Source organism: Gopherus evgoodei, chromosome 13, assembly GCF_007399415.2.
Source record: "Gopherus evgoodei ecotype Sinaloan lineage chromosome 13, rGopEvg1_v1.p, whole genome shotgun sequence".
Lineage (NCBI taxonomy): Eukaryota > Metazoa > Chordata > Testudines > Testudinidae > Gopherus > Gopherus evgoodei.
In genome coordinates, this window is record NC_044334.1 from 7,309,144 (window position 1) to 7,321,540 (window position 12,397).

The 12,397-nt window shown below is 43.4% G+C and overlaps 1 protein-coding gene across 4 annotated transcripts in view; it reads left to right on the forward strand.

The window, feature by feature from the left end:
* Positions 1-12,397, forward strand: part of CAMKK2 (calcium/calmodulin dependent protein kinase kinase 2) — a 45,224-nt gene that overhangs the window by 20,127 nt on the left and 12,700 nt on the right. For all 4 annotated transcript variants that reach the window (XM_030583555.1, XM_030583554.1, XM_030583552.1 and 1 more), the window contains exons 6-9: positions 770-821; positions 1,743-1,876; positions 4,484-4,520; positions 8,404-8,425. In XM_030583555.1, the coding sequence (XP_030439415.1) occupies positions 770-821; positions 1,743-1,876; positions 4,484-4,520; positions 8,404-8,425 (245 nt within the window). The remainder of the gene's footprint in view (positions 1-769; positions 822-1,742; positions 1,877-4,483; positions 4,521-8,403; positions 8,426-12,397) is intronic.

Below are 12,397 nucleotides of genomic sequence, written 5' to 3' on the forward strand. Positions count from 1 at the left end.
GACCCGCCTCACCACCAGCTTCTGGATGGAGTCGTGAGCATTCCAGCCAGCTCTCTAGCTCCCTGATCTGACACCCACCTTCCCAGCTTTTCTGGGCTGGGCACCAGATCTAATAGCACGCACCAATCAAACAGCACTGCGAGAGGTTGCTGCCTCCCTTGTTTGGCAGGGAGGAATCCTGCAGCTTCGAGACTCCCTGTTCTCCTCACCCAGCTGCATCTTCTTCCACATTGCTGGCTCCTGCATCAACTTGCCTTGGAGGGGAGAAAATGTGCTGCTTGGCTAGCTGATGAGGTGTCGGAGGAGTGTTCCTCAGCTGGCCCAAGGGCACCAAGCAGGACCAAGACCTGCCTTAAGGTCATGCTGCCTTTGTACAGTCAAGATCTTAGGTGGGTGAACCTGATGGCGAGACCAGAAGGGGGCTGAGAACCTGGGGGAAGGGGGAGAGAAAGTTCTGGGATGTGGGGAGAGGAGAGCCTGAGAGACAGAAGAGAGGGGAAGAGATCCCCCCTCAGGTATATCATGGGGGAGCTGCCCCCGAAGATGCTGTATGTGAGCAGAACAGTGTCTCCCCAGTGCTTCTGAAGATGGATCAAAAACACTTCTTTGTCCTGTGAGGTTTGCGCTCCCTTCTCATCCCCTACACCAGGCCCATTTGGCTTTGCACAAAGGTCCAGCGTCTGCCTCCAAGAGCGAGGTTTCAACCTACACGTGTGAGTTCTTTGCAATAGCAATGACAGAATCTATTTACATATTAATTGTATTGCAGGCAATGAAAGTTCTTTCTAAAAAGAAGCTCATGAGACAAGCAGGGTTTCCACGTAAGTAACAAATGGCAGTTCGGTGTGTGGAGAACTAGTGAGATCTATAGCTGAGCAGCAGAGATGGTGGGATGTGGGAAACATATAGCCCCACAGTCTCTGACAGCAGAATTACCATATATGTATGAGGCAGATATCCTGGTTGGAAAGTGTTTTGTGGCAGTGATGAATTTTGTGTATATTGGTGTTTGGAAGTTTGGGGCGAGGGCTGGAGTGATGGAGAGAAGGTTAATTTGGGGGTTAGGGCAGTGGACTGGGAACCAGAAGATCTCGGCTCTGTTCCTGGCTCTGACAGACATCCTGTGTGACTTTGGGCTGGTCACTTAATTGTGCTGTGCCTAGCTAACGATCCAACCGGCAGACCAAATTCAGTGATGAATCCTGGTCACGTGCCACCTGAGGCATGTTGCACATATGCTAAGAAGAAGCATCAGAGTGGAATTTGGCCCAGAGACTGAGGGCATAAATTTTTAAAGACTTAACAGAAAAAATAAACAAGTTCTTGCCTTCAAAAATGGGGGGTTTGGGAATTTTGATCAGCTGCATTTTGTGCTATTCTGTAGACTGTATCTCAGACACTATTGAAATTAAATGTAGATATTTGTCTTGGTAAGATCATCAGTGACCATGTGTATTAAGCAATCATTTGACCTTTCTCTCTTTTAAATGATCTTTTTGTTAGTGCATTTTGCGGTGCACTAGGATTATTCAAATACATGCATCACGGCATGCTCCTCAGAGGTGCCCAATATCTGCAGAGAAGGCGGCGGGGAGGGGAAATCTTTGCACTGCTGAAGATCAGGCCTTTTATCCTGTGACCGTTAATGAGGTGTTGCCTTGGCTCAGCCACATATGTTAGCCGCCAGCTTTTATTACTTGTCTTGTGCTACCTGCCTCCTGTATCTTTACCATTTTAAACAGGCCGCCCACCTCCTCGAGGTGCCAAAGCCACATCCGAAGGCTGTCTGGAACCAAAAGGGCCTATTGAACAGGTGTACCAAGAGATCGCCATCTTGAAAAAGCTGGACCATCCTAATGTAGTGAAACTGGTGGAGGTGAGACTGGCTGAAATGTTAACTTGCAATTTCAATATTAGGGTGTGCGGGGACCTGAAGGTGTTCAGTGCAGAATACAGGTTTTCCTTTAATAGCAGGACATTTGTCATCTGGAAAGCCATTCCTATATTGAGCTGTCCGGTGTGGTTGAAGGACCATCTTTAAAATAAATAAGTAATAAATAATAATAAATCTTCAGAGCATTCAGGTGTCTAGCTTGACTCAACCAATGCCTGTTTGTAGATTTACATGGAGGGATGCATGTGCAATTGATTTTCTGTGGGCTTCAGTAACCTGTTTTGTGGACACACACACTGGATGTGCAATCTAGTTGTGCTTGGACACCAGGAATAAAATGATCTCTGTTCTGCAAGGCACTCAGTATGCATCAATCTGAAAGAGAAATGGTAACCTAGGAGTATCTCTGTATACCAGTCAAGATGGAATTGTGGGTCTGGTTCCTATATCTCAGAATCAGATGCTTGTTTTCCTCCATTTTAAAATGGTGATTTTTGGAAGAATGTTGTTTTTTGTGACTGACAGCAAAAACAATCAGATTTTTTGGGGAAATGTAAAAGGTCAGATCCATTTTGGGGAGGAGGGGAGTGGTGTTTCCAGGGGTTCTGTGCGAGACATCACATATGCTCTAAGTCAGGGGTAGGCAACCTATGGCACGTGTGCCAAAGGTGGAACACGAGCTGATTTTCAGTGGCACTCACACTGCCCGGGTCCTGGGCACCGGTCCATGGGACTGCATTTTATTTTAATTTTAAATGAAGCTTCTTAAACATTTTAAAAACCTTATTTACTTTACATACAACAATAGTTCAGTTATATATTATAGACTTATAGAAAGAGACCTTCTAAAAACATTAAAATGTATTACTGGCGGGCAAAACCTTAAATTTGAGTGAATAAATGAAGATTTGGCACATCACTTCTGAAAGGTTGCCGACCCCTGCTCTAAGTGATTGTTTTGTTGTTGCTCTAGGAAGGCAGCAAAAAGTGTAACTTCTCCTTGTCTGCATAAAGTGCCATAAATCCCAGCCCCATTCTATAATCCTGGATCAGCCCCTGTACAAAGGCCCTTAAGCTTCAAGGTGCTGCATCCCTCCTGTGCTGAGCACCCTGAACTCATTAACTTCAGGGGGAGCTGAGTGTGCTGAGGATCTTACCGGATGAGGCTCAAAGAGAGAATCACTTTTATTTTTACCTATATTTATTTCAGTAAAGGAGCCTGTTTGATTTGGTCCCCGCACTCAGCAGTAGAAGGAAACCTGCAGGCTCTGTGTACAGAACTTGCCGAAAGCATAATTTGATTGTAATGCTGAGGGAGTGTAAATGGTCCTCTAAAGCCATATGCCCAATTACGTCTCGGGGTTTTTCATTCTGAGTTGAGGAATAATCCATGTGTTCCAACTTGCTCTTTCAGCATCTACTGTGGAATCGCAGTATACGCTATCCCCTTGGATGGTTTCTCTGGCCTCCTTTTTTTTTTTTTTTTTTTTTTTTAATCCCACTTCTATTTCTTTTCATAATTAATCTTTAAAGGATAAAGCATTAAAAGTTTGAGTAATGCCAATGCTAGATTCCACATTCGTCTCCTAGGAAACATATTGGCTTAATGAAACTGACCATGCAAAAAGTATCAAGATCTATGAATATGCACACTCAAATTTGCCAGTTTACAAGTGAGATAAAATATTTAAACATACCGGAAGTATTATTTCCTTTGTGTTAGAGCTACATTTTTTTCCCCTCTTATCTTTTCCCTTGAGGGAAGGAACTAGTAAGATTAGCAAAGCAAAAATGTCTGTCTTAAATTAAGATGTTGGGAACTGGAATTCCTAAAGGGAAATGCCTTTGAGAAAAATGCTAGTTCTAAAATTGGAGCTGCTGACCTGATATGGGTATATTCGGGGTGTACGTTTAAAACATAATTAAACTGGTATCAACCAGACAAAATACATTTTGCTTTATTTCTTCATGAATCCACTTATACAACTTACATTGTGTGTGTGTGTGTGTGTGTGTGTGTGTGTGTGTGTGTGTGTGTGTGTGTGTGTGTGTGTAAATTTAAAATCTATTTATCCTACAAACTTACGCCTACAGAGAGGGATACAATGGCTGATGTGCATACCATAGTTCTCTTCTGAGTAGATTCATGCGATAATTTGAAGGTTATTACTCCAGCCTTCTGAGTCATATGCCATGTACTGCTTACAACTGATGGAGTAATTCTCCCTGATGTCAAATGTTAGAGGCCTGTGCTTTTAGAGGAGAAACATCTGAGTTCTGTCCCTGATGATGTCAAGAAGTTCTGATTGACCATGGTATGCACAGTTAGTTGGAACAATCATGAAACCCTAGGTGGCTATAGATTTATTGTGTGTGTGTGTGTGCGTGTGTGCGTGCGCGCACATGCGTGTGTGTATGTAAATAAAACCTTAGCTGTACATTTGGGACCTAAATTGTCTGATACCATGTCCCTATTGTCAGTATATTTATTCTTGGTATTTTCTGATGGGTGATACGAACCTGTGGAAATACAGAATACTTTTTATCCACGTGCAGTCACTTTATTATCCTTCTAATTTGTGTTGACAGGTGCTGGATGACCCCAGCGAGGACCATCTGTACATGGGTAAACAAGTCACTCTTCCCTTCTGCCCCACTATGCATGCCACAGGACAGTGACAGTATTTGGATGCAATCTCTGTTTGCATGGATCAGACTTTTGGATAACTGTGTAAAATATTTCCCATGGTCTGCAAGGAGGACTGAGATAGTGAGTTATGCCAGCAAAGTAGCTGATCACTATGGAGATTCTTTTTATTTTTCTTAAAGTAATAGAATAGGGCTTACAGCAGTGAGAATTTTCATGGCGTGGGTATAACGGAGGAACAGGTCCCCTTTAATTACAGAGACATGTGGGATCCAATGTCTGGGCTCAGAAAGAGATAAAACAGGACTGTACCCCGTCAGCCTATACTCAGCAGTGCACTGGTTATAATTAGATGTCTGGGAGCACTTTGCAGAGCCAGGTGCCCAGCTGTAACCTGTAATGCTCTTAACTGCTATTCTGCTGTCATCTTACCCACGTGCTATATAAACTGTAGTTCCTTTTTTGAAAGAGGGACTGTCTTATCTGCATTCTCTCCCCAAATGTGGAAAACTCTGCCCTTCCCACTGAGGTTAAAGAGGAGCAGAGTTCAATAATAATTTTGTTTCCTTAGCTGTCCTGCCAAGCAAGGGTTGCAAAGAGTTGTGGTTACATTGTCTTGCCTCTCCCAACCCCATTTTACAGCGAGAGAAACTGAGGCACAGGGGAGCAGTAAATCATAGAATTTAAGGCCAGAAGAGATCACAAGATCATCTAATCAGACCTCCTGCATATCAGAGGCCATCAGCATCTCCCAGCACCCACATACTAAACCCAACAACCAAAATGAGATCAAACATTACAGCCCCCAGGAAACTAAATTATCGCATGTCACAGGCAAAGAATAGGAGGAACTGAGTTGTGCCGATGTTTGAGCTCCCTGCAGTGGCAGGGAATTGATTAAGTGAAAGATCCCGAGATGATCCTGGCACATGACCCACACCCCCATGCTGCAGAGAATGGCAGTGACTTTGGGGGTGTTTTGCCTATCTGACCTGAGGGAAAACTGCCTCCCAACCACACACATGGCGATCAGTTAGACCTGAGCATGTGAACAAGAAGCAGCCAGCAAAGCACTTGAGAGAGAGAATGCTTGATGCCACCTCAGGGCACTCACCCACCCTTCCCATCTCCAGCTTTAGTCATCTCAGATGCTTCAGAGGGAAGAGACACGGGTGGGGGGAAACCAGGTAATAATTGAGGGATAAAAATCCCTTTCTGACCCCTGCGGGTGACTGGCTGAAGCCCTGAAACATGAGATTTTAGGAACATAAGACACAAACTGGATGGGACCTGCAGGACTGCCAAGCCCTGCTCCCTGCAATCACAAGCAATCCCATCATACAATCCCACTCATAAATTTGTCCAGCTCTCTTAAATCTGGCTAAGTTATTTGATCCCACAACTCCTATTGGAGGCTGTTCCAGAACCTCACTTCTCTGACAGTTAGAAACCTTCTAATTTCCAGCCTGAATTTGTTCATAGCCAGTTTATGCCCCTTTGGTCTTGTGCCAACATCATCCTTTTTCTTAAAGTGACTTACCCAAGAGCATACAAGTCTGTGGTAGTGCAAGGAATAGCCCTGTAGGGATTGCCATATTTGCTCAGACCAATGATCCCATTTGTTTGGTACCCTGACTCTGAAAGTGGTCAGTACCAGACCCACATACTAATGTGTTGCATATCTTTCCAGACTCAGATTCTCTCCCTCCACTAGCTGGACATCTATTGATTTGAATCAAAGGTGCAATAGAAGTAAATTAAAATGTGATATAAACTGGATATTCATTATGGACACCTCTTCCTGCAGCTTTATTCTTGCTTAACCCTATTTGGGATTAAGCTGAAGAGTGGTGTTATCTGTTAGTTATAGCAGGGTGTCAACAGTCTGACCTGGATTTAATACGTTGCTCTGCCACTAACTCACGGTGTGACTTCAGGCCATTCAATTAACTTTTCTGTGCCTCAGTTATCCCAGCTATAAAATGGGGTAGAACTTACCTACTTAAACAATAAATGGTTGCAGAGCATGCGAGACTCTGGGTTGAAAATACCTGTGGAAATGCAACATTTCATTATTGTCAGATGGTGGTTTTTTTGTGGAGGGAGTTTCCTCCTCGTACCCTAATTTTAGCTCCTTTTCAGAGCTGTTGAAGTTGGCTCCTGGTGGGAGTTGTAGATTTTTTTTTTATTTTTTGAAGGCAGTAATGACTATAAAGAGCAAACTACTCACAGAGATCTGGGGGGGTGGGTCATGTCAGCAAAGCCCTTAAGAGCTCACTGATTAGCACAGCCTCTAACTTTTTTCCCTGTTTCTCTATAATTGTTTAGCAGTTTGTTCCCTAAAATAGACTAGTTTAAAGGAACTAATTCAACCTTGATATACGTTGCTTAATATTGCTCAAAACTACACTTAAAAATTGAGAATTTCAATACAAATACCCATCTGCAATAACAAAGGGGATGAACAAAGGCCAAGACAATGACTAATTAAGACCAATGTTCCAATCACTGCTCTTGACACTATGCCTTTTTAAAATCATCATCTGAGTTCATTAGCATATTGGTCTCATTGTGAATCTGCCTTATTTCTATTAATTTAATCTACCCCCTCAGGGCCAAGTTTTCCAGTGCTAACAGCTGTTGTGCCTGAAAAACACATGTTAACTAAGGGGCACATTTGTCATCATTTTTCATGCTATGCAATATCTTACTCCCTGTTTAGTCCCATAAACCTCAGTGGGACAACTCTGAGTACTTATTCCGCATGAATGTGGCCGGATCAGGGCCTGAATGTATATCTGTGAACATACAAATAACTGAATATATTAACTTCTCCGTTTTGTACAAGGGAATGTGTTTTTTCCACATTCAGCTTAGGTGCAAAAATGTTATTTACTTGGTTTAAAAATATAACATCATAGAAGGTGTAAGATGAGCATTATTTAGCAGAGGAACTAAGGGTATCTCTACACTGCAGCTGGGATCAAACGAGTAGACACACTTGTGCTAGTGGGGCTTGTGCCGTGTGTTAAAAATAGCTGTGTGGATGTCGCAGCCCCAGTGAAGGTTTGTATGAGCCCCTGGTATCAAGCGTGGGTGGCTAGTCGAAGCCCAGGCTGGTGCTGAAATATCCACACTGCTATTTTTAGTGCGCTAGTGGGAGTCCTGCTAGGACAAATATGTCTTCCCAGGCTGGGAGGTTCATCTCAGCTGCAGTATAGATAGATCCTTACTGACTCCTTCCCAGTTTTTCTTGAAGAAATAAGCAGTTTGTTAAAGCTAAGTCCATAAATGTTTTTTTGGGGGAAACTTTTTACTTGGTTCCTGGTGGAACCTTTCTGATGGTGTGTATTTTGCTCTGTACCTTACTTAACTGATGATGGAGCACAGTATTTGGTTCAAAGAGCTAAAGTGTCCTTAGACCCTAGTTCTGCATTCTTTGCACACTCAAAACTTGGGTATGTAAGAAAAGCAGAATCAGGGTCATAGTGAGAAGATTCTTAGCCTGATAAACTATAATGATTCTGAAGTACTGAACAAATATGCTAGTTCATAGATTATTAACAAGGAAGATAGTAATACGCTCTTTGAAGTATCGCTGTGAATTGTCAGTCTAATTTCTGCATGAACTCCAGATCTGTGTGATAAATACAGCGACAACGTCATGTAAAAATGTACATTTTTAAAAAACAAAATATCACAAGGGATTCTTCCACATTGTGAACTCATTTCACCTAGCCAGTTTCATGTTGTCGTTTATTACTATTTCCATAATTGGTCATAGAAATAATTGTTTTTCTGCTGGGAACTTGTTTGCAGAGCTTTCAGCCTATCATTAATCATCTTCTCTTTTGTGTTTCAGTGTTTGAACTGGTAAAACAAGGGTAAGTATTGAACCTTGTTATTAGGTCTACAAACTTAGTGAATATTGAAGCATATGTATTTCATAAGCAGTGTGTGAGTGTAGTTTGGTTGAAATAGTGCATACAGTGGGCCAAATTCCTTACAGTGGTGATGCGGAAGGTGTTAAATGTAGGTCTCCCTATGTCCTGGTCTGCAACTTACAATTTAGATCATCCTAGTTATGTTAAATTCTCACCCCCACAACACTGTAGTTAAGCCAACCTTTACCCCCCCATTGTAGATGTGGTTAGGTTGACAGAAGAAGTCTTCCGTGGACTGAAGGACCACGGCTCATGGTGGTATATTACCTACATTGATAGAAAAAACCTTTCAGTTGATGTAGGAAGTGTCTACACTATGGCATTGCAACTGTGCTGCTATAGCCCCTGTAGTGTAGATGTGCTCTGAGACCCAGATATCTCTGAACTTCTGTACACCCCTTACTGGTCAATAAGGGAGTCTAATTTGTTTTAATTGACATGCCAAGGAGTTTGGAGAGGTGTAAGTTAAAGTAAGGTGGGCTCTTACCTCCTCCTGCTAGCTGGGGTTCTTGCTGCAGTCTCTCCTCTGGCCTGTGTGTGAGTTACACTGACTGAGGCTCTGTGACATGCTCCGAGTTTATCCATGAGAGTGCAGAATGAGCCCAAGTGATTGTGAGATGTGGAATCCTGGGTCCAATCCAGCACCTTATTGCATGTCTTGGGAAAATGGCACAAGGCATGATCTACAACTGCAGATACCTGTGTCGGCTTGTGTATGTGTGTGTTGCATACCACATTCAGACTGGCTCAGTTCTGTTTGGGATGTCAACATCTTGTCTGAGTTTTGTTCCTTTCTAAACTCTGTTGCCTTTCATCCTGCTGCATCAGCAGAGGACAGAGGCAGCATGGCCTAGTGGACAGGACTCTAAATGGGAGTTAAGAAATCTGAGGTTCTGACCCCACTGATGACTGTGTGACTTTGGGCAAATCATGTAACCTTTTTCCTCATCTTTAACATGGGGATAATAATACTCACTGAACTTTGTCAAGTGCTTTGAGATTTACAGATGAAAAATTCTAGGAAAAGTAAAATAGGGTTTAAATGGCATGAGACATTTAGGAAAAAGTATCTCTGAATTTAGTAAAGGCTGTTTGCAGTTCTTATGACAGCAGCAGTAGCGATGTAATTGTAACTAAAACTAGATTGTTAGCTCTTTTTGGGGTAGGTTCTATGCTTATACAGCCCCTAGCACAATGAGGTCCTGGTCCATGGCTCTTAGGTGCTATAATAATTCAAATAATAAAATTGTTACAGCTGAAGATTTCCCTTATTATCATGGGCAAGAAGCTGCAACCACAGTAAGCCAATGTGTTTCTCTGTGGATTCATGATACAATTTTCCAGCATGAGAATTTAAACACCCATTGAGCTTATGTTGATATATCTTCTCCCTCAGTACTGACAATTAGCTTGGGTCATCTTGGAGAGAGAATGAAATGCTGAGTCCTCACCTCTTTCTCTCTCTCCCCATCTTAAGTGTGGAAGCCCATGTATCCAGCTGAGAAATAATTGTCTCCTGTAGAGTCTCTTCTGCACTTGAAAGGCATAGGCAACTTCCATTAGTGCTAGTGGAGGGTAATCCTGTGCAACAGATAATAGACGCTAATGGGTCATTTTTTTATCCTCTTGACTTGTGAGGGCATCTCCTATGTTATCCATCAGTCTTATCTTTGACACTCAGCCTGTTGAGTTTCTGCAGTGCACCATCGTGTGCTAGCATGAGATGGGATTTAGGAGGATGTAGACAACCATTTATGGGAACAGCAAAGGGGTGGGCAGTGCAAGCAGCATGGTTCAGTGGGTGGGGCACTGGACTGGGACTCCGGAGACCTGGATTCTATTCCTGGCTATGTCATTGACGTGTTGTGGGACCTTGGTCGAGTCACATCCATCTCTCTCTATCCCCTCCCACCATTGATCTGTCTTCTCTGGTTAAATTTCAAGCTCTTCAGGGCAGGGACTGTCTCTTCCTATTCATGACAGTACTCATCGCAGTGGGTCCCTGGTTTTGGATGGGACTTCTAGCTGTTGTTATAATACCAGTGATAAATATATGGGCACCCTACACCAACGTGAAGAACAAAAGGCGACTCTTGGACAGAGCAAGGCACTGTAACATCTCTTTAGCTCTGTCAATTTTGGTTAGATGCTGGATCCTTCAGAGATTCAAGACGGGCAGCAGCATCTCCCACAGCTTTTGGGAAAATGTGCAGACTCTGGCAAGGAGACAAGAGACACACATTCAAGGTGGAGCTAATTAGTTTAACTTTCCTCTGAGAGTCCCACCCGCCTTCCAAAAAACCAACACCCCTGCACTGCTGATGGCAAAAGGATTATCTGAGCTTTGCAGTTAGCCCTGGGACACTAGAAATCTCGATGGATCCTAGATAGATCGGGGCATGGCACCAGACCTGTGCTTCAGCATTTCTCTGAGATACCACAGGAGGGGGGTGCAATACTGGGGAACTAAGACTGTAGTGGGAGAAGGGAGATTTTTCTTGCAACGGCCACATTAAGGGTCAGATTCTTCTCTCAGTCCCAGTAAATCCAAAGCAACTCCATAGTCTTTAAGGGAGTAACTGCAGATTGGCATTGGTGTAATAGAGGTTGGGATCTATCCCTAAATCTTAGTTTGAGGGGAAATAGTGAGTAAAAAGAGGAGACTGACATTCCTGGTGTTGAAGAAAATTCCATCTGTCCCTCATATAGAAAGGATACAGTTCTGAAAGGACGAATAGATGGACCAGTACAGCCAGCCATTGTGACCCATGGAAGTGTGAACTATATATGGTCCAGATGTGCAAGCCAAACAGCTGCCAAGGTGCTGTTCCAAGTTCTGTGCCCTGTTTCTTTCTAAGGTGACTCAGTTAATCCCGTCTCCTGTCCCACTTTGGCTTTTTATAGTGACATGAATCAGATTCTGGAGTCGAGAGGGGACACCGCTGTTTATGGGAGAGAGCCACGGTACACCACTAGCATTTTTTGTGCTGTGTGACTGTGTAGGAGGAGATTGGAGTGGAACCCGCTAGTGCCACTTTCCCAGCTTGTGCTGAGGAAGAGAGTTTGAAGACACTTGAAACACACTTGGGTGACAGGAGGAAATCACACTGGAAATCCTTGGAAACTTCTCTTCCCGCAATCCCAAACTTCAATGAGAATCAGACCTAAGAAAGGGCAGCTGAGCGCTTTCGTGTCTGTAGGAGACATTTTGCACTGAAATGGCTTTTAGTTCTCTCAGTCTTTGAATTGTATAGATCTCCACTTTCAGGCTGCTTCTAAAACACCACTTAATTCCAGGAAGCATTTCTATTCTAATGGCTGCTTCCCATCCTTTGTACATTCTGCCTTGCTGTAATGTTTGCCTTAGACAATGCCTCTAGATTGCAAGCTCTTTGGGTCAGGGAAACTTGATCTATAAGGCCAAAATCCAATCATGTATCCAGTGCTATATGCATGTACCATGCTATCTATGTTAATGACCCGGATTCTAATGGGCCAGACCCTAATTTCTTCATCCACCCTCGTTCAAGCAATGCTCCCACTGACTTCAGTAAGAGTTTTGCCTGACTCAGAGCTGATTAAGTCCTTCAGGATTTGGCCATCTAATAATGAAGGGAGGCGCTGCCACTGCCACGTTAGCATTTGTGCATGAACATGATGCCGCTGAGGGCAGCAGAGCCCTGCTGCTCGGGCTCTTGTGTGTATCACAGCCAGAGGGATATTCTAGGGTGACAGCCATCCAGGTGCCCATTCAAGAGGGGAAATCATGGAACCTGTTATATAGAGGGATAGGTAAGGTGTAGGCCTCCATCTTTGGCTACAGCCAAAAAACGCACAGCGTAACTCACAAGGCTGCAAAGGTGACTTTAAGCCACTTTTGTACTTCCCTGGTCCTCGTCCTGGACCATTGTG